Here is a 26,104-nt window from a genome sequence, read left to right on the forward strand (position 1 = left end):
CGTCACTCTCACAAAGAAAGTCACACTAACTGAAGCCTGATTCACACTCGCGACCTCCGCCCCCCCCGGATGTAAGGGGTGTAAATGTGTGTACTCACCTAGTTGTGCTTGTGGGAGATGAGGTCTGGCTCTTTCGGCCCGCCTCTCAACTGTCAAATAACATTTTTCACACATGCACACATACACACCAGCACCACACAACACTGTACACCACCACACAACACTGTACATCACCACACAACACTGTACACCACCACACAACACTGTACATCACCACACAACACTGTACACCACCACCCCCACATCATACAACATCACCAAAACGTCATTCAACAGTACCTCACCATCATACAACAGAACCACCACAACATCATACATCAGCACTACCACATCATACAACAGCATTACATCATACAACAGCAATACAGTATCATACACCACCACAACATCATGCAACAACACATCATACAACAACACTACAACATCATACAGCAGCATCACCAGAACATCATGCAACAGCACCACATCATACAATAGCACCACCACATCATCATACAATATCACCACAACATTATACAATATCACCACAACATCATACAATATCACCAAAACGTCATTCAACAGCACCTCATCATCATACAACAATACCACCACTACATCATACAACAGCACCATCAGAACATAATTCAACAGGACCACGGCAATATACAACACCACCACCACAACACACCACCACTACCCATCACCACACCACCACCACAACACACCACCACTACCCATCACCACACCACCACCACAACACACCACCACTACCCATCACCACACCACCACCACAACACACCACCACTACCCATCACCACACCACCACCACAACACACCACCACCACAACACACCACCACTACCCATCACCACACCACCACCACAACACACCACCACTACCCATCACCACACCACCACAACACACCACCACTACCCATCACCACACCACCACCACAACACACCACCACTACCCATCACCACACCACCACCACAACACACCACCACTACCCATCACCACACCACCACAACACACCACCACTACCCATCACCACACCACCACCACAACACACCACCACTACCCATCACCACACCACCACCACAACACACCACCACTACCCATCACCACCACCACAACACATCACCACAACACATCACCACAACACATCACCACAACACAACATCACCACTACCCATCACCACGCCACACCACAACACACCACCACAACACCATCACCACAACATCAAGTAAGAACACTGAGTAAAAGTAAGTAAAGTTAACAGTTGTGGTTACCTTACTATCGCCCGGGCCCTTCCATACCTCCTCCTACGAAGGGAAAGAAAACGATGTATGGGGTCAACATGAGGTCAGTGCACAGGCATGGCTTGTGTGTGTATCATCATGTGTACCTGTGTATTGTTCACTCTGTAGCTCCAGTGTGTGTGTGTGTGTGTGTGTGTGTGTGTGTGTGTGTGTATCGTGTGTACCTGTGTATTGTTCACTCTGTAGCTCCAGTGTGTGTGTGTGTGTGTGTGTGTGTGTGTGTGTGTGTGTGTGTGTGTGTGTGTGTGTGTGTGTGGTGTGTACCTGTGTATTGTTCACTCTGTAGCTCCAGTGTGTGTGTGTGTGTGTGTGTGTGTGTGTGTGTGTGTGTGTGTGTGTGTGTGTGTGTGTGTGTGTGTGTGTGTGTGTGTAAGATAATAATTATAGACGAGATAACGCCACCAACAAAAGCTTCACAAGTAATCAAATAAAATACAGTAATACATTTGCTGTATTTTCCTTACACTCGCCTGCATAAAATATTGCCTTAAAATTATACACAAATCTTATCCTAACAGTATAACAGTGTTATGAAAGAGAAATATACTAGATGTTAAGGTTATACCTCAACTAGCATTCTGTCAGAATAGTCAGATAATATTCACATTTACAGGATTCAAAGAAAACAGCATATCTACAGCACGAGAGTATATCCGGCAAGTATAACAGACTCTACTTGTAGGAAAAATGCTCATTACAGAATTACGTTCAAAATTTTTTCAAACTCTAAGATACTGAGAATTATATATGTACGTCGTACCTAATAGCCAGGGGCCAGATTCACGAAAGCACTTATGCAAGTACTTACGAACCTGTACATCTTTTCTCAATCTTTGGCGGCTTTGTTTACAGTAATTAAACAGTTAATGAGCTCCGAAGCACCAGGAGGCTGTTTATAACAATAACAACAGATGATTGGCAAGTTTTCATGCTTGTATACTGTTTAATAAATGTAACCAAAGCCGTCAAAGATTGAGGAAAGATGTACATGTTCGTAAGTGCTAACGTAAGTGTTTTCGTGAATCTGGCCCCAGAACAGCACACGTAAGCCTGGTATGCAAGGTCCGAGTTACCGAACAAGGGGGGTCTTTGTTAAGTAACGATCCTTTATGTCTATGGTATGACGTTATGTTCTATGTAGAGAACATTACATGATTCAGCCAGGCTAAACAATATCAACGGTAATTGAAATGGAAAGGGAAGAGGAAGAGAGAAAGGGAACGGGGGAGAGGTGGACGTTGGAGAAATAGGGAACTGGAAAAACTTGTCCAACATGAACAAGAAAACAAGACAACTAACTTTGGGCATTAGCAGACCTCCGTGAACACCTTCGCGTGTGTGAGTGAGAGAGACAGAGAGAGACAGAGACAGAGAGAGAGAGACAGAGACAGAGAGAGAGAGACAGAGAGAGACAGAGACAGAGAGAGAGAGAGAGCGTTATTACTTAGTGTAGTAACAAACACAACATTATGCTGGCTATGCTCTGCCGTCCACATTACCTTTCCTATACTGTACATAAACTTTTTAAAGCTACCTATAGTCTTTACATAACAATATCCTTATTTGATCCCATTGGTCTACCTCGGCTTCCCAAGAGTCCATGACCTCCTGTTGTGGATATCTATCATGATCAGACCATGATCATATTAACTGTTTGTCGAGTCTACTTCCTCTTTTATTAGGTATGGATCGTAATTTAAAACGTGTTCGTATCTTTCTTATTTTATGTGAAATTTCTGCTTTAAATGATCACCAAATTCTGCATATTCTAATTTTGGTCTGATGTACATATTTGTTTTAGCATTTCTCTGCCCATGCATATGACGGCAATTCTGAAATTGGCGAAAATAGTCAGTTTTTTATTTAGAATCAACCGTTAATCTCTTTCCTTGTCGGTGCTCTTGTGAGTCTTCACATTCGTTGTAAGTTATATCTTGATTGACCTTCGCATTTCATTACGTGACTTTTATCCACTGAATTTGGTCTCTTATTCCTCAATGAGCTTTACACTGTCCTTCTGGAGGGCAAGACACTCATTTAAGGTGAAATTGTTCAGTTTATTTACAGAATCAAATATTTTTCACTGTTTTTCAATTATTGACATTCAATTTTTCTTACTTTGGGATTTTACTTGGTTTCTGGAGAAATCATTTACTCTAACCATTTTTCCTTTCTCTTTCCTTCCTGCTCCCTTCATTTCTTCCATCAATCCACCTTTCCATCCATCTCCCTTCCTTCAGCTCTCAAATTCAGTTTACTCCCATTTATTTGAACTTTTCCACATGATCAACTGAATGTTTTTATATTCCTCATATTTCTGTACCCTCCTCCTCCTCCTCCTCCTCCTGTTCCTCTGTACACCCTCTTCTCCCTACCTCCTCACCCCCTCCCTCCCCCCCCCCCCCTCCTCCTTCACTGACAAAGGAGGTGCCAATTGCCGCATTTCTCTCGACACATTTGCCAGCTGGTTTTTTTTTTTTTTTTTTTTTTTTTTTTTTTTTTTTTTTTTCTACCACAGACGTGGCCACACATTTACAATGCTAACCAGAATATATACATTTTCTTCTGTCCTCCATGGACAGGGTTAGAGAAGTGTTAAACATACAGTTCAAGGGTTTATTGAACACTCAACCACAGAAGGTGATTCGGTGCTTTTGAAATGCTAAGCTAACCTACATACGTAAATACAAAGATACACAGATTTACGTACGCCCTACATAAAGTATTAGATGTGTCTTTTACATAGTGTCATTAATGTACATTCACAAAGGTGAAATGTAATTCTGATCAGCTTCCATATTTGCTTTATACCCATACATATACATACACACACACACATACACATACATATATACACACATACATGCATTCACATACATTTGTCTCATTTACCCTGACAGGGTGAGGTAGCTGATGCCAGCTGGTGGCAGGTGTGTGAGCGGCGGTACTCCACTCTTCCTCCCCTCTCACCCCCAGTGGAAGACTGGAGGGCGAGTTAAGATTCGAGCAGTTGAGGGGAATAGAGGCTGGGCGAGAATTTCTGACGATTGACAACAGTGTTGAAGGAGAAAGAGTCAAGTAAATGGAGGTTGATACCTAGTTACCTGGTTGATGGGGTTCTGGGAGTTCTTCTACTCCCCAAGCCAAGCCCGAGGCCAAGCTTAACTTGTGAGAGCTTGGTACACCAGGCTGTGTACCAAGCTGTTTTCTCCTTGGAGAAAACAGTCTAGTTTTCTCTTGAAGATGTCCACGGTTGTTCCGGCAATATTTCTTATGCTCGCTGGGAGGGTGTTGAACAACCGCGGACCTCTGATGTTTATACAGTGTTCTCTGATTGTGCCTATGGCACCTCTGCTCTTCACTGGTTCTATTCTGTATTTTCTTCCATATCGTTCACTCCAGTACGTTGTTATTTTACTGTGTAGATTTGGGACCTGTCCCTCCAGTATTTTCCACGTGTATATTATTTGGTATCTCTCTCTCGTCTCCTTTCTAGTGAGTACATTTGGAGAGCTTTGAGACTATCCCAATAATTTAGGTGCTTTATCTCGTCAATGCGTGCCGTATATGTTCTCTGTATTCCCTCTATTTCAGCAATCTCTCCTGCTCTCAAGGGGGAAGTGAGTACTGAGCAGTATTCAAGACGGGACAACACAAGTGATTTGAAGAGTACAACCATTGTGATGGGATCTCTGGACTTCAAGGTTCTCGTAATCCATCCTATAATTTTCCTGGCTGACGCAATATTTGCTTGGTTATGCTCCCTAAACGTTAGGTCGTCGGACATCATTATTCCCAAATCCTTGACATGCTGCTTTCCTACTATGGGCACATTTGATTGTGTTTTGTACCCTGTATTATGTTTCAGATCCTCATTTTTGCCGTATCTAAGTACCTGGAATTTATCACTGTTAAACATTATGTTAATTTCTGCTGCCCAATTGATGCACGTCCCCTGTCAGTGGGTGACGATGGTTGTCATTACCGTCATCATTGTACACTCGTGGCCGGGTATAATGTTGGGGACATTGTTGCCATCGTGTCCGGCAATGTTACCCACCAACACCACTATTGTTATCGTCGCCAGGTCTGTGTTGTGTGGTTACTCACACACCACCACCGCTTGACGGAGACCTTCCACCACTACAACCACGAACTCCAACACTATGACCACCGCCTTAACCACAGGTCTGAGTGGGACTTGGGACCCCAAGATAATTCCTCATTGATCGTGACTTACACTAAAACTAGTACAACCAACTAACTACACTTTGATCTTACCCAAAAGGCCGAGAAGCGATAGTGGGGAGTACAGTGTGTCAAAAAAGCTAACTAGGCGATGCTAAGAAATCCCCATCACACAGGATGGTTAGTCATACAGAGGCATGTGATAAGCGGTCTGCACCGAGAAGCGAACTCCAGCAATTCGGCAAACAACTCTACGGAAGGCACTCGCAGCAATTAAGTTACTCAGGTACCTGGCGGACTGAAGTGTCTAAACATGTGTTTATCAACAAGAACCACGTTAAGAAACTGACATTTTGTGTTACTATTACTACTCCTATTATATATACTCTTAATACTAGTCCAGCAACTACTGTCATTGTTGCTGCTGATACAACTACAACAATTACTACTACTACTGTGACCTCAACATCATTATTTGATTATTTATATTGTAATTTACATATAGTTTTTCCATATTATATATATGTCTCATTGAATATGACCGCATATTCAGTATTTACCACCTTCTGTCATATTCAATGAGACAGGTTTAAAAGAAAGCCTGCTGCCAGTATACACCAATAATATATATATATATATATATATATATATATATATATATATATATATATATATATATATATATATATATATATATATATATATATATATTATATATATATATATATAAAAGGAGAGATAAGGAGAGATAAGCAGCCAGCAGTCCACCAATGGTCCAGAGGGCAGACTGAGAACAGAGAGTCTGTACATATTGCCACTGTAGCTATATCGTGGTAGTCTATTGTGATTCTATATGAATTTCTTTATTGTTTATTTTTAGAATTAAATGAAATACTCGACGAAGAGCAGTTGAAATTCTAAACGAATAATACATATTCGTTATTACAGTAATAAATATTGGTGTGTCACCCTGTATTCACGTTTTTTTTTTTTTTTTTGAGATATATACAAGAGTTGTTACATTCTTGTACAGCCACTAGTACGCGTAGCGTTTCGGGCAAGTCCCTGGAATACGATCCCCTGCCGCGAAGAATCGTTTTTTCATCCAAGTACACATTTTACTGTTGCGTTAAACAGAGGCTACAGTTAAGGAATTGCGCCCAGTAAATCCTCCCCGGGCAGGATACGAACCCATGACATAGCGCTCGCGGAACGCCAGGCGAGTGTCTTACCACTACACCACGGAGACAAGTTTTCATCAAACAAGAGAGACTCGGAGAGAGACTCTGAGTTTTCATCAAGATATGTACAACTTTGTTCTGTAAAGTGACTTACTGTATTACTTGAAATGGTTTACGGTATATTTACTGGGCGAGCACAGTTGACACGGTGTCACAGTTCAATACTAGAGGAGTGAAGTTGTTAATATTCACAGAGTAAAATATTATGAATCTCTTTACAAAACACAGTAATCTCACTGTCGTGATATATATCAACGATAAAATCTTGGACTGCACTGGCTTCAGTAGGGACCTCCAGACTTCCTGTGATTTAAGTTGAAATTCGGTTGTACGACTTTGACAAGTCCCGGTGGTCCAGGGGTGATGCGAGTACTCCCGGGGCCCGTGACACCCCAGTGACACCCCACCTCCCGGGGCCCGGGAGACCCCAGGGGACACCCCAGGGGACACCCCAGGGGACACCCCACCCCCTGGTCCACACAGGTTATGCCTCCTAACAAAATACTCAAAATCTTCAACCTGAACAATTCTCTCGCTTCTCTTTTCCTTACAATTTTAAAGCGAATTTTCCTGTGATAACAACACACATCAGCAATTTGTTTTCAAAATCATTGAATAATATGATTCAATAATTTCTACTAAAGGTAAAAGGTTGCAATGTATGAGACGAATAACCCAAGTTGACCACGCCAGTCCTGCATTACTCACCAACATACTTCAATAACAATTATAAAATGCAATTAGTACATAAAACATCCTCTTGGGACGCTTGAAAACAGCAGCCTAACACTATGTAACACGACGCTATAGTATATGTACAAACATAATTATATATATTTTACATATTTATAGACACCTTCCTCCCAAAAAATTGACTTCTTTAAAATTTTCTCTTCGATTTCTACATTCTAGAACACAATTATACTAGTGAATGTTCAGCAAATTTTGTACTAGTTACGCTTGTTTGTGTTCTGGCGACCCATGGTAGTGGTGGACCCCCACCACTATACCAATAATATACCTATAATAGGTTACGTAATAACTGTAATTACGAAGCAATAAGATGCTTATCTTAACATACTAAGAAGGTTAGGCAAGATCGGTGTTTTCTATGAAGCTTTTCAAGGTAAACTAGTATGTTTAGTATGTCACCTATGCACGTATTTAATAAGTGAATATTGACTATACGAAAGTGCGAGAACGGGTAGCCACACAACCATTCCTCCCTCACACGGCCCGAGGCACGGAGGGCTAAACTCTCCACCGTCAATACACAGCGGCCGTCGCTATAGGAACATAAGTGAGCGCTCTGTCACGTGGCCCGGGAGGGGGGGGGAGAACTCTCAGCATATCCGGAAACCAGAATTAAAACATAAAAAGAAACTAAACTAAACAGAGCCCAAGTACAAGGCAACTGTAGCAATCTTAACCTAACAATTACCAAAGCAACAAATTATGCAAATAATTATCAAGATAAAAATCGGATAAAGATTTTTTTTTTACATCGAAATTGTGTTGTGGGAAGAGAGATATAAACAGGACGTGCGGCGTGGCAGCGCAGCAGGGATGATAAAGTGTGTGTCTATTCCGCCCAAACTCTCGTACATAATACTGCCAGCAGCATCCATCAACCATCTGAAGGTTGCCTTCTCTCAACAATATTGCATTTTTCTTTTCCTGTTTATCTTTTCCGTTCAACACCATCCTCCATTTTCGGATTGGAAAGGAAGAAAGAGTGCTTAGAGACGCGGTGATGGAGTGTTTTTAGTTTAGTTCATTTATTATGCACCCTATGCCCATCTTGTGGGCGGTAGAGGAAAGGGTTACAGAGGCACATAATGGGCTCAGGGACTGAACCCCACAATTCATTTAGCTAAGCAAGGTACAATCTTGATGAGCTAGTTACAAAATTCAATATAAGTCGTCACATCAACAATGGGTTCGAGATCGACCTCAAGTACAGTTTCTAAATTAAGCAACTGACATATGTGAAGAGCTAGTGTCAAAATTTATGTTTGTCCTGCACAAGGGAAAGGCAGGAGACAGTGAGTGAGAGTGGGTATTAAGCTAAGAACAGAGGTCAAGTACTAATGCTAGACTCAGAAACACTTAGGCATCACCCAACTTGGGAGAGCTAAGTTGGAGGACAGATCAGGAGCTGGGTGAAAATTGGGCAGCTAGACGGAGTAGTAATTGTGCAAATGAGGCTGTGATTACCTATGGAAGAGTGAGAGATCTAATTGTAGGATTTGAGAGAGACTTGGGGGGGGGAGAGAGAGAAGTGCGTGTGATCGGCAGGGAAATGTGAAGCAACTATAGTGATCTCTCCCCCTCCCAGGTACTCCCAGGCTGACCTCTCCCCCCTCCCAGGTACTCCCAGGCTGACCTCTCCCCCTGCCAGGTACTCCCAGGCTGACCTCTCCCCCTCCCAGGTACTCCCAGGCTGACCTCTCCCCCTCCCAGGTACTCCCAGGCTGACCTCTCCCCCTCCCAGGTACTCCCAGGCTGACCTCTCCCCCTCCCAGGTACTCCCAGGCTGACCTCTCCCCCTCCCAGGTACTCCCAGGCTGACCTCTGAGGACTGGGAAACTAGAGAAGAAGAAGAATAATACATAAGGAAGTCGAATTTTTCGGAAGAGGAACAAGAGAAGTGGCAATAAAACAAACGATGGAGGAAGAACTGGAAGAAGAGAAAATATGAACAGAGAGAAGTGAGAGAAGAAAGGGGGAGATGCACGGAGGGGGGGGAGGGGGAAGGGGCGCTTCTCCCGTCCCCATAAACACACACTGATGTTGATGACCATATTAATCACCTTTGTTTATTTGTGTACACCAAGTACACTTCTTACGAAATAGAAATAATGTAGAAAATGAAGAATACATATGGAAGCAGAGAAGGAGAGTAGGTGGAAGAGAAGAGCAAGATGAGGTACAAAAACAGTACGCGAAAGAATGGAGAAAAAAGGATAGGAGAAAAGAGCACAATGGAGAAGAAGAGTAAAGGGAGAAGGGAAGAGAGATGGTCGTTATTAGTAAAGAATGGAGGGGGGGGGGGTAATACAGCCCCTTAGATGTTCCTTAGAATGGGAGACGAATGTAACTAAAAGATAAAGTGAGGAAGAGTGGGAGGAGGAGGGGAAGGGGGAAGGAGGGAAAGAGGAAGGGGGAGGGGGAGGAGCGTGGTAGTGAGGGGGTCGCCCTCACTCCGTCAAGTCATGGTCCACTATCACCACCGCCCCCCCCCCCCCCACCCCCACCACAGTTAAGCCAATACTTGCTCCTCCACAACTATCGCTACCAGCATTACCACTGGCAGCAACCACACCCGCGCACCTCCACCATCTGTTATCCACGACCTCCGCTACCAACAGCTCCACTACCGTCGGCACCAACACTGCCCATGCCACCACCGGGAACAAATGCCAGCAAGAGGGTAAGGGACCACCACTACCACCCACCAGCCTTCACACAGGTGTAGGGAGCTCTCCCTCCCCCGCCTTCACCCGCCACGGGCGGTCAGTGGCGGGGGAGGAGGAGGCGGCGGCCTGGCGGCTCCTGCTCCGTCACCGCAACACCCACGCCAGAGAACACACACACACACACACACACACACACACACACACACCTGCTACCTTACACCATATGAGAGGGGAAAGGAAAGGAGTAAGGAGAGGGGGACTTAGGGAGAGGGTAAGAGAGGCAGAGGGGGATGTGTGGCGCATGGCAAGAGGAAAACAATTATATCATTGTGAGAGACTAATTTACGAGTACACGAGAGCCGATCACTAGCATTGGGTACGGGCACCACCAGGTTACCATGCGCGGCGCACAGTACACCAGGTACACAGCACACCAGGTACACAGCACACCAGGTACACAGTACACCCGGTACACAGTACACCAGGTACACAGTACACCCGGTACACAGTACACCAGGTACACAGTACACCCGGTACACAGTACACCAGGTACACAGTACACCCGGTACACAGTACACCAGGTACACAGCACACCAGGTACACAGTACTGTGTACCAGGTGTACACAGTCCTCACGTCCACTCTATCCCTCACTCTCCCTAGCTACGATATCTACATGTTTAAATTCAGACACGGCCAAGAGCCTTGGGAAGGTGTGTATACAAGCCTATTGTTTGACAAGAGGCGGGGCCAGGGAGCCGAAGCTGCACCCACACATGCAGGTGAGCACACACAAACCTGGGATTTGGTTCCAAGATATAAATTATACACAAATTTCTGTAAAAGTTTTGCCGGATAAAAATAGAGTGAATTACCCGGACGAAAGTTTGAAATTAGATGATAAAAACCTTTAAAGTGAGGAGACGTGAAGGTGGAGTGTCTGACTTTATGGGCTTTGTCTCCCTTATTGACTATCATAACATTACTTTCTTATTTATGTCTCACTTCTTATTACATCAAATTCTCTCTCTCTCTCTCACCCAATTCCCCCTCCCCCCTCCCCCACTCATCCACACACCTCATTTATCCCCCCCCCTCTCATCCACTCCGACTCATCCATTCTCCCCCCCTCCCACACACACACACACACACACACACACACTCTGGTTGTCTGGTAGCTGAGTGGACAGCGCGCAGGACTCGTAATGCTGTGGCCCGGGTTCGATTCCCGTACCAGGCAGAAACAAATGAGCAAAGTTTCTTTCACCCTGAATGCCCCTGTTACCTAGCAGTAAGTAGGTACCTGGGAGTTAGTCAGCTCTTACGGAGCTGCTTCCTGTGTGTGTGGGGGGGGGGGGGGAATTAGTAACAGTTGATTGACACCCCTGGCCCCATCTCAGCATCTCCAGCTTCACCCCTAAAAATATAACCTCTTCCGCGGGATTACGCAACTCACATCAACCCCCGTTGCCAGCTCCCACCAGCCCCCCGTTGCCGGGAGAGGGGAGAGAGAGGGGGAGAGGGGAGGGGAGGGGAGGGGGGGAGAGGGGAAGGGGAGAGAGGGGAAGGGGAGAGAGGGGAAGGGGTGAGAGGGGAGGGGAGAGAGGGGAGGGGAGAGAGGGGAGGGGAGAGAGGGGAGAGGGGAGGGGAGAGAGGGGAGGGGAGAGAGGGGAGAGGGGAGGGGAGAGAGGGGAGGGGAGAGAGGGGAGAGGGGAGGGGAGAGAGGGGAGGGGAGAGAGGGGAGAGGGGAGGGGAGAGAGGGGAGGGGAGAGAGGGGAGAGGGGAGGGGAGAGAGGGGAGGGGAGAGGGGGGACAGAACACAATAACATAAGAATCAAGGAAACTTCAGAAGACCTAAAGGGGAAGGGTGGAAATGGAAGGGGAGGGTGAAGACCATTGTACTCTGTCATGGACCAATGGTCTTTCCCATGAAATTTATCTGTCCTCTTCCCTCCCTTTCACTACGTCCAGCCCTCTCTCCCATTATAACTTTTTCTGTCCCATCATCTTTTCTCTAGTTGCTATTACGTTGTTCTCTTTCTTTAGTTACATATCTCCCATTACACGTGTTCTCTCCCACCACTCCTCTTCTTCCTCTTCTCTCAGTTATCTCTTATCTCACACTTTCTCCATCTCGCTCTTCTTTCTGCAATCATTATTCTGCTTTCTGCTTCCTTATTCTCTACCATCTTCATGTGGCCCCCCCTGCCTCCCCCCCGCCCCTGCCTCCCCCCCGCCCCTGCCTCCCCCCCGTCCCTGCCTCCCCCGCCTCCAGTAAGCACAGATAACAAAGGCATATCTCACACTGAAACAACTAGAGAGATAAGCCAGTAATCCTGCGACACATTCCAAGGAGTGGGGATAAAGACTCGAGACACTACCAAGAGGTTCCAAGAGGCATGGGGGAGGGGACAGAGGGGGATATAGGTAAGGGGGGATAGAGTTTTGAAAAGGTTCGGAGGATAACCCGATCAGCTGACCTGTAATTTCAACTTAAATTCGTATTCTCTTAATTGTTTGCCCAACTCCATCCTGTTCCACCCCGCCCAACTCCATCCTGTTCCACCCCGCCCAACTCCAACCTGTTCCACCCCGCCCAACTCCATCCTGTTCCACCCCGCCCAACTCCATCCTGTTCCACCCCGCCCAACTCCATCCTGTTCCACCCCGCCCAACTCCATCCTGTTCCACCCCGCCCAACTCCAACCTGTTCCACCCCGCCCAACTCCATCCTGTTCCACCCCGCCCAACTCCATCCTGTTCCACCCCGCCCAACTCCAACCTGTTCCACCCCGCCCAACTCCATCCTGTTCCACCCCGCCCAACTCCATCCTGTTCCACCCCGCCCAACTCCATCCTGTTCCACCCCGCCCAACTCCATCCTGTTCCACCCCGCCCAACTCCATCCTGTTCCACCCCGCCCAACTCCATCCTGTTCCACCCCGCCCAACTCCATCCTGTTCCACCCCGCCCAACTCCATCCTGTTCCACCCCGCCCAACTCCAACCTGTTCCACCCCGCCCAACTCCATCCTGTTCCACCCCGCCCAACTCCATCCTGTTCCACCCCGCCCAACTCCAACCTGTTCCACCCCGCCCAACTCCATCCTGTTCCACCCCGCCCAACTCCATCCTGTTCCACCCCGCCCAACTCCATCCTGTTCCACCCCGCCCAACTCCATCCTGTTCCACCCCGCCCAACTCCATCCTGTTCCACCCCGCCCAACTCCATCCTGTTCCACCCCGCCCAACTCCATCCTGTTCCACCCCGCCCAACTCCATCCTGTTCCACCCCGCCCAACTCCATCCTTCTTCTTGATGACAGTTTCAGCTCATGCGCTACAGAAAAATGAAAATATAAAAACGGAAACCACGTACAAAACTCATACGAAAAGGCACTGTAAAGGATTTGGGTGTACTCATGTCGGAAGACCTTACCTTCAAAGAATACAATAAAGTAGCCGTCACAACTGCAAGAAAAATGACAGTGTGGATAACAAGAACCTTTCACACTAGAGATGCTATACCGATGATGATACTCTTCAAGACGCTAGTGCTCTCTAGAGTGGAATACTGCTGCACAATGACGGCCCCTTTCAAAGCTGGAGAAAATGCTGACCTGGAGAGCGTGCAGAGATCCTTTACTGCTAGAATCCACTCAGTAAAAATTACTGGGACCGACTAAAGAGCCTAAATCTGTATTCCCTTGAGCGCAGGCGGGAGAGAGACATAATAATTTACACGTGGAAAATAGTAGAGGGGCTGGTCCCAAACCTGCACACAGAAATAACATCACATCAGACCAGAAGGCATGGCAGGATGTGCAGAATACCCCCGTTGAAGAGCAGAGGTGCAACAGGTACTCTGAGAGAGAACTCTATCAACATCAGAGGTCCTTACACACGCTTCCACTACACATAAGGGCATAACTAGCCGGCCCCCTCACAGTGTTCAAGAGAAAACTGGATAAGCACCTCTAAAGGATACCTGATCAACCAGGCTGTGACGTCAGGCTGAGAGCAGCCGCGTCCAACAGCCTGTTTGTCCAGCAATGAGGAGGCTTGGTCGAGGACCGGGTCGCGGCCTTGTGGTGGAGATAGAGGAGGGGCGACTAAGCAGAGGAGTGTGTTAGAGGGAGACTTGCCGCACTGTAGGGCAGCATCTTGTGTTTATGGCGTCAGCTGATCCTTGCTTCAAGTTCAAGTATGTTTATTGAGACAAGAAAAATATTGAGACTATTTGATATTTGTCATGTAAGGAGAGGTCATCTCCTCATAATATATGCTCGATGGTAAAGGGTATGTTAAGTGCGATAAATACTTGTTTGAGGTTTACTCTGGCACTAATGTTGAGAGATGACAGAAGCAGTGAAGGAGATAGTGTTCTATTGTCTCAGGCACCTGACAGTGGAGAGAGAGTTGATGTCTCTTCTGTACTTAGAGCTGTGTGCTGCCAGTTTGGTGAGTCCCAGCCTTAATCTGGTCATCTTTAGTCTCTGCTTTTATACCTTAAATGTTTCCATGTTTCCCATCTTTCTTTTTTTTTATGGAGCCATAGCAGAGATGAGTGTGACGCCCTCCGTTCTGTAACACAATCTTGGCTGAACTCCAGCCTTTACTACTCAGCCCAGTCCGCCCTCTTCCATCTATGTCAAATTTCCAGTGCCAAAGGTCCCTCCTCGTCGCCCTTCATCTTGCATCCTCCCTCTTACTTCTTTCTCGCCCAGTTTCTCCCTCTCTACCCCCCCCCCCGCCCGACAGAGGCCTCCTCGCATAACGCAATCTAAAAGTCCAGATTCGATTTGTGGGTGACGAAAATATTCTAAAATTTGAATAATCCAACGAAAGCACACAAGGGAATTCGAACCCAGGGGCCAAGGGCCGATCGACAGGATTCCAACCCAAAACCCCAGAAGCGGCCGAGGATTGTAACCCAGGACTCCGGGTTACAATCCAACAAATCAATTCTACAACAGATTTGGGTGGGGTCTCTTCTGTACTCATTTGAATTCTTGGACAAACATCTACTTCGAGAGAGAGAGGAAGAGAGAGAAAGTGAAAGGAAAATAGAGGAAAAGAGCGAGATAGAGAGAGCACGGAAGAGAGCGTAAAACAGAGACAGTGGAAGTGAGCGTGAAAGAGCAATCGAGAACAAAAGACAGCAAAAGATAAATAGCAAAAGAGCGAAATAGAGCAAAACAGAACGCGAGAGTAAAAGAGAGCGCGCGAAAGGGAGAAGGGAGGAGTTAATTCACACACCTTATTAATCAGATTATAACCTTATATTATAAATCTCACAAAGTAGATAGGAAAAGTGAAGATAATGAAAATGAATGATATACAATCACATAAAAAAGGAGAGTTCCCCACAGATCCACAACCCCCATCCCATCTCTTCCCCCACCTCACCCCTCCCCCAACCCTTCCCTACCCCCCCCCCCTTGGCTGTGCAACAACAGCTGGCCATGTAATAACATTGGTAATCCCACCCCGCCCCCCCCCCTCCCATCCCCTCCCATCTTGTCGCTTTCTCGCGGGAGGTCAGTCTCATGTCAACACTTTGTCCGCATGCGTGCCACACCTTCCCCGGCACCGCCTTCGGAAACACCGTCTCCAGGACACTCGCTGGAACGCAGTGCCTTAATTTGAGCTAGGAATGAGAGGTAGAGAGGGTTGAGTAGGGGGGAAATGTGGAGAGAGATGAGCTGGAGGGAATGGACGGTGAAGAGAGTAGAGGGTAGATTATGGGGGATTGAGTGTGACGAGAGGCATACATATGGTTGAGTATGGTGAGGCGGGCAGGGCTGAAAACACCCAAGTTGGATCAGTCGAGTTGAAGGATTGTGTTGCGGATATTTGAGTGAGTGTTGATTGTAATAGGTGAGGATTGGAGAGAGGAGCAAGTTAAGATGGTGGGCCAGAAGGGGTTGTATTCACCTAGTTGTGCTTGCGGGGGTTGAGCTCTGCTTTTTCGGCCCGCCTCTCAACTGTCAATCAACTGTTTACTAACTATTGTTCTACCAGCCGCCTGATCTACTAACTATTGTGCGGCCTTGGTGTCCGCACAGCCTCCCAGATTGTTCTACCAGCCTTCCTTTCCTCCTCCCATGCATCGCACGACCTCGTAAGAGATATCCTACCTGAACTCCTGAGTGATTCAGCAGGAATACACGATCCTGCTTTCACTGAATGTTCAAATCAGTGGGATGTTCTTGCAGCCCCAGCACCTATCATAGAACCATAAAAAAAACCCAAACAGTCCGGCTGGGACCTCTCGTTAGTAGAAAAAAGAGCTGATGCCATGCTCAGCGCCGCAACATCAGACAAGGAGAAATCCCGCCTCAGAGCAGTGCGTGCCCCCCATGCAGGAGACTTCCTCCTGGCAGTACCCATGTCTGCAATGGGCACGCGCCTAGATCCAGAATCCCTTCGTGTAGCAGTGGCCCTACGCCTTGGTGCCCCAATTCACACTGAATACAAGTGTATTTGCAACAGGGTGGAAGCAGACCAATACGAACTGCATTGCGGAAGCGGAGGAGCTTCAAGAGATCCACAACCTTTGAGCACTCTGCATCAACCAATGTACATCTTGTAACGTTTAAATACATATATTATACATATAATAAGAGAGAGAGAGAGAGAGAGAGAGAGAGAGCGAGAGAGAGAGAGAGAGAGAGAGAGAGAGAGAGAGAGAGAGAGAGAGAGAGAGAGAGAGAGAGAGAGAGAGAGAGAGAGAGAGAGAGAGAGAGAGAGAGAGAGGAGAGAGAGAGAGCGAGCAAGCAACAGCCTGGTGGACCAAACTCTCACAAGTCAAGCCTGGCCCCCCCATCAACCAGGCATCAACCAGGAGTATTGGTGCCATGGCCACAAACAACCGACATTATATAAACATCAGAGGTTCACAGCTGTTCAATATCCTCTCAGCAAGTATAATTAATATTGCCAGAACAAAAGCGGACTTCAATAACATATTAGAGAGGGTCTTGCCACAAGTGCGGGGCTGAAGTGGAGAGTTACCACTGAGAATATTGTCCCCGGGGCCTCAGTGGAGAGTTACCACTGTGAATATTGTCCCCGGGGCCTCAGTGGAAAGTTACCACTGTGAATATTGTCCCCGGGGCCTCAGTGGAGAGTTACCACTGTGAATATTGTCCCCGGGGCCTCAGTGGAGAGTTACCACTGTGAATATTGTCCCCGGGGCCTCAGTGGAGAGTTACCACTGAGAATATTGTCCCCGGGGCCTCAGTGGAGAGTTACCACTGAGAATATTGTCCCCGGGGCCTCAGTGGAGAGTTACCACTGTGAATATTGTTCCCGGGGCCAGTGGAGAGTTACCACTGAGAATATTGTCCCCGGGGCCTCAGTGGAGAGTTACCACTGTGAATATTGTCCCCGGGGCCTCAGTGGAGAGTTACCACTGTGAATATTGTTCCCGGGGCCAGTGGAGAGTTACCACTGAGAATATTGTCCCCGGGGCCCCAGTGGAGGGCTGACCCTGGGGACCAATTGTTTCCCCCATTGCCGGGGATCGATTTCCGGGCCATAGGATTACGGGTCCTAAGCGCTGTCCACTCAGCCACCAGGGAGTGAGTGTGTGTGTGTGTGTGTGTGTGTGTGTGTGTGTGTGTGTGTGTGTGTGTGTGTGTGTGTGAGAGTCAGGGAGAGAGGGAGAGGGTCAGGGAGTGTGTGTGTAATTGATTTATTCCGTACAAGGAGGATTGGGAAGAAGGAGAGATGTTTGTAAACAATGAGAGTGGTTGCTTGCCTTGGGATGACCTGGGTAGAGAGGTAAACACGCCGCCCGTCCCCCTCTGACCTCAACACACACACACACTGGCCACGGTGTAAACAACGACCTTCTCATCTACAAGGTAACGTCTTTCATGTAATTTACTGTGTGTCTTATCTCCCAGAGCTTCGATGCCCTCCGTCTCAGACTGGTTTATATGGAACAATGTCCTTATAAGTAAACACCTCTCACTCATACACCGGGCGACCAGCCACACACACACACAGGGCGACCAGCCCCACACACTGGGCGACCAGCCCCACACACTGGGCGACCAGCCCCACATACAGGGCGACCAGCCACACACACACACAGGGCGACCAGCCCCACACACTGGGCGACCAGCCCCACACACTGGGCGACCAGCCCCACACACAGGGCGACCAGCCCCACACACTGGGCGACCAGCCCCACATACTGGGCGACCAGCCACACACACACACAGGGCGACCAGCCCCACATACTGGGCGACCAGCAACACACACACACACTGGGCGACCAGCTATAGGAAGATGAAGGTGTGTTTATAAAGCAGAGCCAGACGCAGGGCTCTGTAGAGTTGACTCAGCGAGTGAGTCAGCTGTGTGACGCGAGGTATTGCTGACACGCGCGGGTTGGTTGACGAGGGGTTGGGGGTTGATGGGTGGGGGTGGGGGGTTTTGGGTGGGTGAGTTGAGGGTGATTTGTAAATGTCTTTTTAATTTTGCGTGTGCACGTTCAGGAGGCCGCCTCATTTCATGCAGCTGTTCGTGCCTACTGGATCAAGCTCTAAGTCTTGGACCCGCCTTCCCAACAGCCGGTGGTCTAATCCGAAAACTCCTGATCGATTTACTGTGTTATTTCCGCTTTTTGAAAGTATGAAGTTTGCGTCTGTAACCTGCTTGTTGAGTCCCCTTCTCTCTTCCCCGCCTTCTCCTGAGTTCCCCGCCATCGCCGTCTCTGCTTCAGATTATCCTCGACCCCTCGCTAACTACTCCCCCTCCTCCCCCCCCCCCCCACCCCCCGGGCAACCCCGGCTGTTTTAGGGCAAAAGGATTTTTGTGACTTTTCGGCCCATTATTCCAACCTGTCGTACAAAGGACGTCGCTTTTCGCTCGTATGCGTTACCTAAAGCCAAAAATTGTCGTACAAGCGGCTGGCGAAAGTGACGTACTGTTCCGTTTTCTCTTTTGGGTCCTGTAGGAGGTGAGAGACCGTTGACGTTCTGAGACCTTAGGAGGACGGACTGACTATTCATCAAGAGCGCAGGAAGGAAGTCCTTAGGTGTTACCAAGACCGAGGAAACGGCTGGAAGAAGCTGGGTAACTGAAGTGTTTTACTTAGGACCAGACAGTGCAAGCCGGGATATTTGCAGACATTTGGAGAGGACTGGACAGAGAGAATGGGGGAGACAGTCACAGGAACTGGGATACAGCGATAGAAAATCTGGAGCACTTACTAAAAAAGGAAAATACAAAATAAACACTTAGAAAAAGGCAACACACACACATTACTTACCTCTCAGATACAAGAATACTGGGAGAAGCAGGGAGAGAGGGAGAGGGAGAGAGGGAGAGGGGTCAGGGAGAGAGGGAAAGGGGTCAGGGAGAGAGGGAAAGGGGTCAGGGAGAGAGGGAAAGGGGTCAGGGAGAGAGGGAAAGGGGTCAGGGAGAGAGGGAAAGGGGTCAGGGAGAGAGGGAAAGGGGCCAGGGAGAGAGGGAAAGGGGTCAGGGAGAGAGGGAAAGGGGTCAGGGAGAGAGGGAAAGGGGTCAGGGAGAGAGGGAAAGGGGTCAGAGAGAGAGGGAGAGGGTCAGGGAGACAGGGAGATTGAGAGACTCCAGGCTACTTACAGAGATCTTGCTGGCGTCGCGGGTGGAGATGCCCTGAGGCTTGCCGTGTCGCTGGATCTGCACCGGGTAGGTGATCTGGTAGAACTGCGACTCCAACGAGGCCACGAACTTCTGGTTCTCGGTGTGCTCGTTCAGGAGGCGCCGGACCTCTCCTGCGGGAGACACGGACCACAATGAGAGGAAGGCGCCACCAACGCTGTCTTAGCGAACCCACACGCACAAAATTTATTTTATTATATACTCAAAATAGAACACGGAACAACACATGAAGGAAGAATAATGTGTTTATCTAAAAGGCAGAAAGTAACGGCATCATTCCCTGAAGCAGGAATATAAATGGTTTACACATAGCAAATACATCGTGGATCAAAGTCAAACTATTTATTAAAGAAAGACTTAATACAAAATGATAAAAACAATACAGCAGACGTAAAATGCGACACATTAACTGTAATGAAGACCAAAGAAAATGGGAACGGGACTATGCACTTAAAAATATATACAATGTCAAAATAAATCAAGCCAGCCTCCTGAAATGATAGTAATCTTTGTATATATGTTTCCTTCCTACCATTATGTAGTAACAGGGCCCCAGTAAGCCACTTTTTGTACTGTTTTCATAATCTGGGAAAAAATGAAGCTAAAAACCAAACAAATATTCCTAGGCCTGGAATATTCCTAGGCCTGGAATATTCCTAGGAGAAAGGAGCACATGTGTGTGATGTATTAGCTACACGCTTCCTTAGAAAACGTGCTTTAGGCCTAGAATGATTAGGTTTTATTAGCAACAAATATAACAACCTTTCCGGTTTGACCAAATTCATTACTACGTCAACTTTCTGGTGGTCCATCACGATATATTTGTACTAACACAGTGTTAGTACAAGTACTTTCCTTCTAGGAGGATGGGCTGAGATATATATATACTGTCCACACAGACCCAGGCCCGGCATGACCTTCCCTCAGGCCCACCCGTCTTACTCCAGCCTTGAAGTAATGTTGTCAGTGACTAGGAATGGTGCACACGACACGCGGTCACTTCCTATTACTAACCCAAGTGTTGGCAAGTGGCACACGTCTCATCACAGACCCTTTGAGTAGTGTCACGTCAGGTGTGGCCAGCATGGCCGGCCTGCTCTGCCGGAGGACAGGAGAGGATGATACTCAAGGTACAGTGAAGTTAACCTCGCCATTAAGAGGAGCCTTACCACTACTGGATGCATCTAACACTTTATGTAGGGCATACGTAAATCTGTGTATCTATGTATTCACGTATGTAGGTTAGCTTAGCATTTTAAAAGCACCGAATCACCTTCTATGGTTGATTGTTCAATAAACCCTTGAACTATATGTTTAACACATCTCTAACCCTGTCCATGGAGGACAGAAGAAAATGTATATGTGCTGGTTAGCATTGTAAATGTGTGGCCACGTCTGTGGTAGAAAATAATAATAAAAAACAATTGTTGGATGTCCAGCTTAGAGAGAACCCCATTACCTAACGTCCCGTAACTTCTGTTTCTGTTGGTCAGCCAGATGGATTCACCTTGGTTTGAAACTTAAACCTTAAAATTTTTAACTTAATGAAATATTGTAGAAAAATCCAGTGGTAGAAAACGGGAGGCAAGCTATTTATCAGGAGAAAGAACTTAGACTGTATAGGACATGTAAGGAGTACCCAGACGAGGTCGGAGCTGAGATATGGTGACCCGGCGGCCGAACATTTGTAAGTCAAGCGCCTTATAAGGGGTAACCTCCCGGCCGTGGCCACCACACTATAATGGGCGAGAAGCGTGCTGGCGGGATTACCACTTGTGAATGCTGCCTTAGCTGGGATTTGCCAGCCCGAGTGAAATTGATGGTCGAGGCCAAGTAGACTAACGCAGGAGGATGGATGGTCTGACGGGTGACATGATGAATGGATGGACGCTCACCACGACAATGGCATGCAGGAAGGGAGGAGATGAAGACGGGAAAGGAGTAGACGGAGGAGAGGAAGGGGGAGAAGAGAGGGAGGGGAGAAGAGAAAGGAAATATACGGTGAGGGGAAGAGAGATAAGGAAAGACTAGGAGAGAACGGGAGGAATGGGAGGTAGGGAAATATAGTGTAAAAGAGGTTCAAGAGCTGGTTTGTGAGATTAGTGAGGAAAATGAAGACCGACTGATAGACGTGAAGGATAAAGGGAAGAGGATTAGGTGAGAGACTGTAAGAGCAGAGACTAAAAAGGTAGAATGTCTGGATGAGACAATATAAACAGAGACATAGAAATGTGGGCAAAGTGCGTGTGCCCCTTGTGTTAAATAGCCTGTCTTTATCTACCCTGTCGATTCCCTTGAGAATCTTGAATGTGGTGATCATGTCCCCCCTAACTCTTCTGTCTTCCAACGAAGTGAGGTTGAATTCCCATAGTCTCTCCTCGTAGCTCATACCTCTCAGCTCGGGTACTAGTCTGGTGGTGTGGTGGCAAACCTTTGAACTTTTTCCAGTTTGGTCTTATGCTTGACTAGATATGGACTCCATGCTAGAGCCGCATACTCCAGGATTGGTCTGACATATGTGGTATATAATGTTCTGAAAGATTCCTTACACAAATTTCTAAAGGCCGTTCTTATGTTAGCCAACCTGGCATATGCTGCTGATGTTATCCTCTTGATATGAGCTTCAGGGGACAGGTCTGGCGTGATGTCAACCCCCAGGTCTTTCTCTCTCTGACTCTTGAAGTATTTCATCTCCGAAATGATACATTGTATCTGGTCTCCTCCTTCCTTCCCCTATCTTCATTACATTACATTTGCTTGGGTTAAGCAAATGTAACGCACTCACACACATTACATTTGTGTGTGAGTGCGCGCGCGTGAGTGTCGTGTCTCAGTGGCTGTAGTATTAAATAGTTTTGAAACCCACCGACTCCTGTTGGAGACTATTCTCATCTCCTGCCCCATATATACCAGGCACTTCCTATTGCCCGTTATTCGCAGTAAACGTTTGGTAAAACAAATCTTCCACTTGGGATACAAAATGTAGATATCCATTAGTGTGTGACGACGGACAATCATTTTGGACCAACGTTTGCAAATTTTTGAAAGAGTGGGGAAAACAGAGAACAGAATAATATCCTAAATTTGAAAATCATTTTGAGGCAACGGAGGGACTTGAACTCGCAACCTGATGATTCCCAGACGCCTGCCTTGAAACCGGCTCGGCCACGATGGTACAAAACTTGACCCTTCAGAGCAGGAGAGATTGCTGAAATAGAGGGAATACAGAGAACATATACGGCACGCATAGACGCGATAAAGCACCTAAATTATTGGGATCGTCTCATCAAAGCTCTCCAAATGTACTCACTAGAAAGGAGACGAGAGAGATACCAAATAATATACACCTGGAAGATATTGGAGGGCCAGGTACTAAATCTACACAGTAAAATAACAACATACTGGAGTGAACAATATGGAAGAAAATGCATATAGAACCAGTGAAGAGCAGAGGTGCCATAGGAACAATCAGAGAACACTGTATAAACATCAGAGGTTCGACCAGGCCTCCTTTTTGTTAAACCCCCCCCCCCTTCCCGGGAAGCAGCCCGTAGCAGCTGTCTAACTTCTATGTAACTATTTACTGCTAGGTAACAGGGAAATCAGGGTGAAACGAACATTTTCCCATTTGTCTCCGCCTCCACCCTTGATCGAACCCGGAACCTCAGGACTAGGAATCCGAAGCGCTGTCCACCCAGCTATAAACACTACGGCGCTGTCAGGCGCCATAGTGGCCTAGTGGACCAAACTCTCACAAGTCAAGCCTGGCCTCGGGCCGGGCTTGGGGAGTAGAAGAACTCCCAGAACCCCATCAACCAGGTATCAACCAATGCAGTGAGGCTTGCATAACTCTTGGCTTCCATTACCCTACTCAACTAGGCTTCTGCCTCAATGTTCAGTGTCCAGACATAACGTGTGTGTTCATAGCCTATTTATTTAGTGCTAATAGAAATGACTCATCTTGGATTCTACACTATCAAGACATTTACAAAATGAATCAGATACTGCACATGTAAGTAACGAATTCTCAAACATTACCATGGGTAAAGAAGTGTAACTTTTGAGTTTTATGGCTTTTAAAATATTACATGTGTGTTCCAATAACCTTGATATGAAGGTGTAGGGATGTTGACTTACACAACAGTCTCGTCCACACTCAAGTGTTCAACTTGAGTCCTTCCAGTCACTATATACAAATATGTAATTTAGTTGGGAATTAGTTTAGGGATTCCCTTTTTATTCTTGTTCCTATGTTTACAATGTTTCTTTGTATAACTGAAGTTAATTATTACTGTCATGACATTTATTTATCCACTAAAAAAGGTACCCAGCGGTCCCCGGGTCTATCTGTCTCTCTCCTCCCCCGTCCCCCCCCCCCGCCTGCCTCTGCCTCCCCCTCTCCCCCTCTCTCTCTCCCTCTCTCCCTCTCTCCCTCTCTCCCTCTCTCCCTCTCTTCCTCTCTCCCTCTCTTCCTCTCTCCCTCTCTCCCTCTCTCCCTCTCTCCCTCTGACAGACGTGTGGTGGAGGCCGGGTGTCAGGGCGGCGGCTCCCACCCCCACAACTGTAGCTGCTGTGGATGTTCTCATGAACAAACATTTGTCAATTACGTCCAAAGTATCATCGATAATTTTTGACAATTTTGCATCAATCAGTGTGTAGTGTTTTACTACTTGGCAAGACAAAATAATTGTTGAAATATTCTTATTACGTTTTAAAGGTTCAGCCGAGGATAGAATCCCAAGGAGGTTGACAGAGTGGTATTATCATGCCAGTTGATTAGTGGTGGTCCCACCCCAGCCACTTTGGTCACGTATCCCACAGCAACCACTTTGGGTGACGCTCGCCCCCAAGAGTGTGGCATCCAAGCTCCAGCTGACATTCTAATTTATAGATATAGATCCATTGCTTGTTTAGATTTTAAATATTTTCCCTGTTAAATGTTTGGTTGTTAAGACACGTTTCTCGTGCATCTTCTGACCCGTGACTTGCTGTTGTTGCGTCAGTAGCCGCTATGGTTCTGTGGGAACCTCTGCGGCTCTCTGACGGCGTCTAGGGCTACCCGGGGCACCTCGGCCAGGGTAATGAGGGAGATCATGTGTAGTGAAGTGGTATAGTGCATGACACTGTTGGTGCTCAGGATGTCCCGCAGGTGGCGACCCCGTGTTGGTGAAGATGTCCCGCAGGTGGCGACCCCGTGTTGGTGAAGATGTCCGCAGGTGGTGACCCCGTGTTGGTGAAGATGTCCCGCAGGTGGTGACCCCGTGTTGGTGAAGATGTCCCGCAGGTGGTGACCCCAGTGTTGGTGAAGATGTCCCGCAGGTGGTGACCCCGTGTTTAGTGAAGATGTCCCGCAGATGGTGTCCCCGTGTTGGTGAAGATGTCCCGCAGATGGTGTCCCCGTGTTGGTGAAGATGTCCGCAGGTGGTGACCCCGTGTTGGTGAAGATGTCCGCAGGTGGCGACCCCGTGTTGGTGAAGATGTCCGCAGGTGGTGACCCCGTGTTTAGTGAAGATGTCCGCAGGTGGTGACCCCCGTGTTGGTGAAGATGTCCCGCAGGTGGCGACCCCGTGTTGGTGAAGATGTCCGCAGGTGGTGACCCCGTGTTTAGTGAAGATGTCCGCAGGTGGTGACCCCCGTGTTGGTGCTCAGGATGTCCGCAGGTGGCGACCCCGTGTTGGTGAAGATGTCCCGCAGGTGGTACCCCCGTGTTGGTGAAGATGTCCGCAGGTGGTGACCCCCGTGTTGGTAAAGATGTCCCGCAGGTGGTGACCCCGTGTTGGTGAAGATGTCCCGCAGGTGGTGACCCCGTGTTGGTGAAGATGTCCCGCAGGTGGTGACCCCAGTGTTGGTGAAGATGTCCCGCAGGTGGTGACCCCGTGTTGGTGAAGATGTCCCGCAGGTGGTGTCCCCGTGTTGGTGAAGATGTCCCGCAGATGGTGTCCCCGTGTTGGTGAAGATGTCCCGCAGGTGGTGACCCCGTGTTGGTGAAGATGTCCGCAGGTGGTGACCCCGTGTTGGTGAAGATGTCCGCAGGTGGTGTCCCCGTGTTGGTGAAGATGTCCGCAGGTGGTGACCCCGTGTTTAGTGAAGATGTCCGCAGGTGGTGACCCCGTGTTGGTGAAGATGTCCGCAGGTGGTGACCCCGTGTTGGTGAAGATGTCCGCAGGTGGTGACCCCGTGTTGGTGAAGATGTCCGCAGGTGGTGACCCCGTGTTTAGTGAAGATGTCCGCAGGTGGTGAC

The 26,104-nt window shown here is 47.6% G+C and overlaps 1 protein-coding gene across 19 annotated transcripts in view; it reads right to left on the reverse strand.

The window, feature by feature from the left end:
• The window catches only part of LOC123775303 (disintegrin and metalloproteinase domain-containing protein mind-meld), an 890,968-nt gene that overhangs the window by 372,852 nt on the left and 492,012 nt on the right, over nt 1-26,104 (reverse strand). For 18 of the 19 annotated variants that reach the window (XM_069311667.1, XM_069311664.1, XM_069311663.1 and 15 more), the window contains 2 exons: nt 19,825-19,976; nt 1,332-1,364 (listed from right to left, as the gene is read on the reverse strand). In XM_069311667.1, coding sequence (XP_069167768.1) covers nt 1,332-1,364; nt 19,825-19,976 — 185 coding nt within the window. The remainder of the gene's footprint in view (nt 1-1,331; nt 1,365-19,824; nt 19,977-26,104) is intronic. The other variant, XM_069311651.1, reaches the window with a different exon arrangement.

This window comes from Procambarus clarkii, chromosome 70 (genome assembly GCF_040958095.1).
Source record: "Procambarus clarkii isolate CNS0578487 chromosome 70, FALCON_Pclarkii_2.0, whole genome shotgun sequence".
Lineage (NCBI taxonomy): Eukaryota > Metazoa > Arthropoda > Malacostraca > Decapoda > Cambaridae > Procambarus > Procambarus clarkii.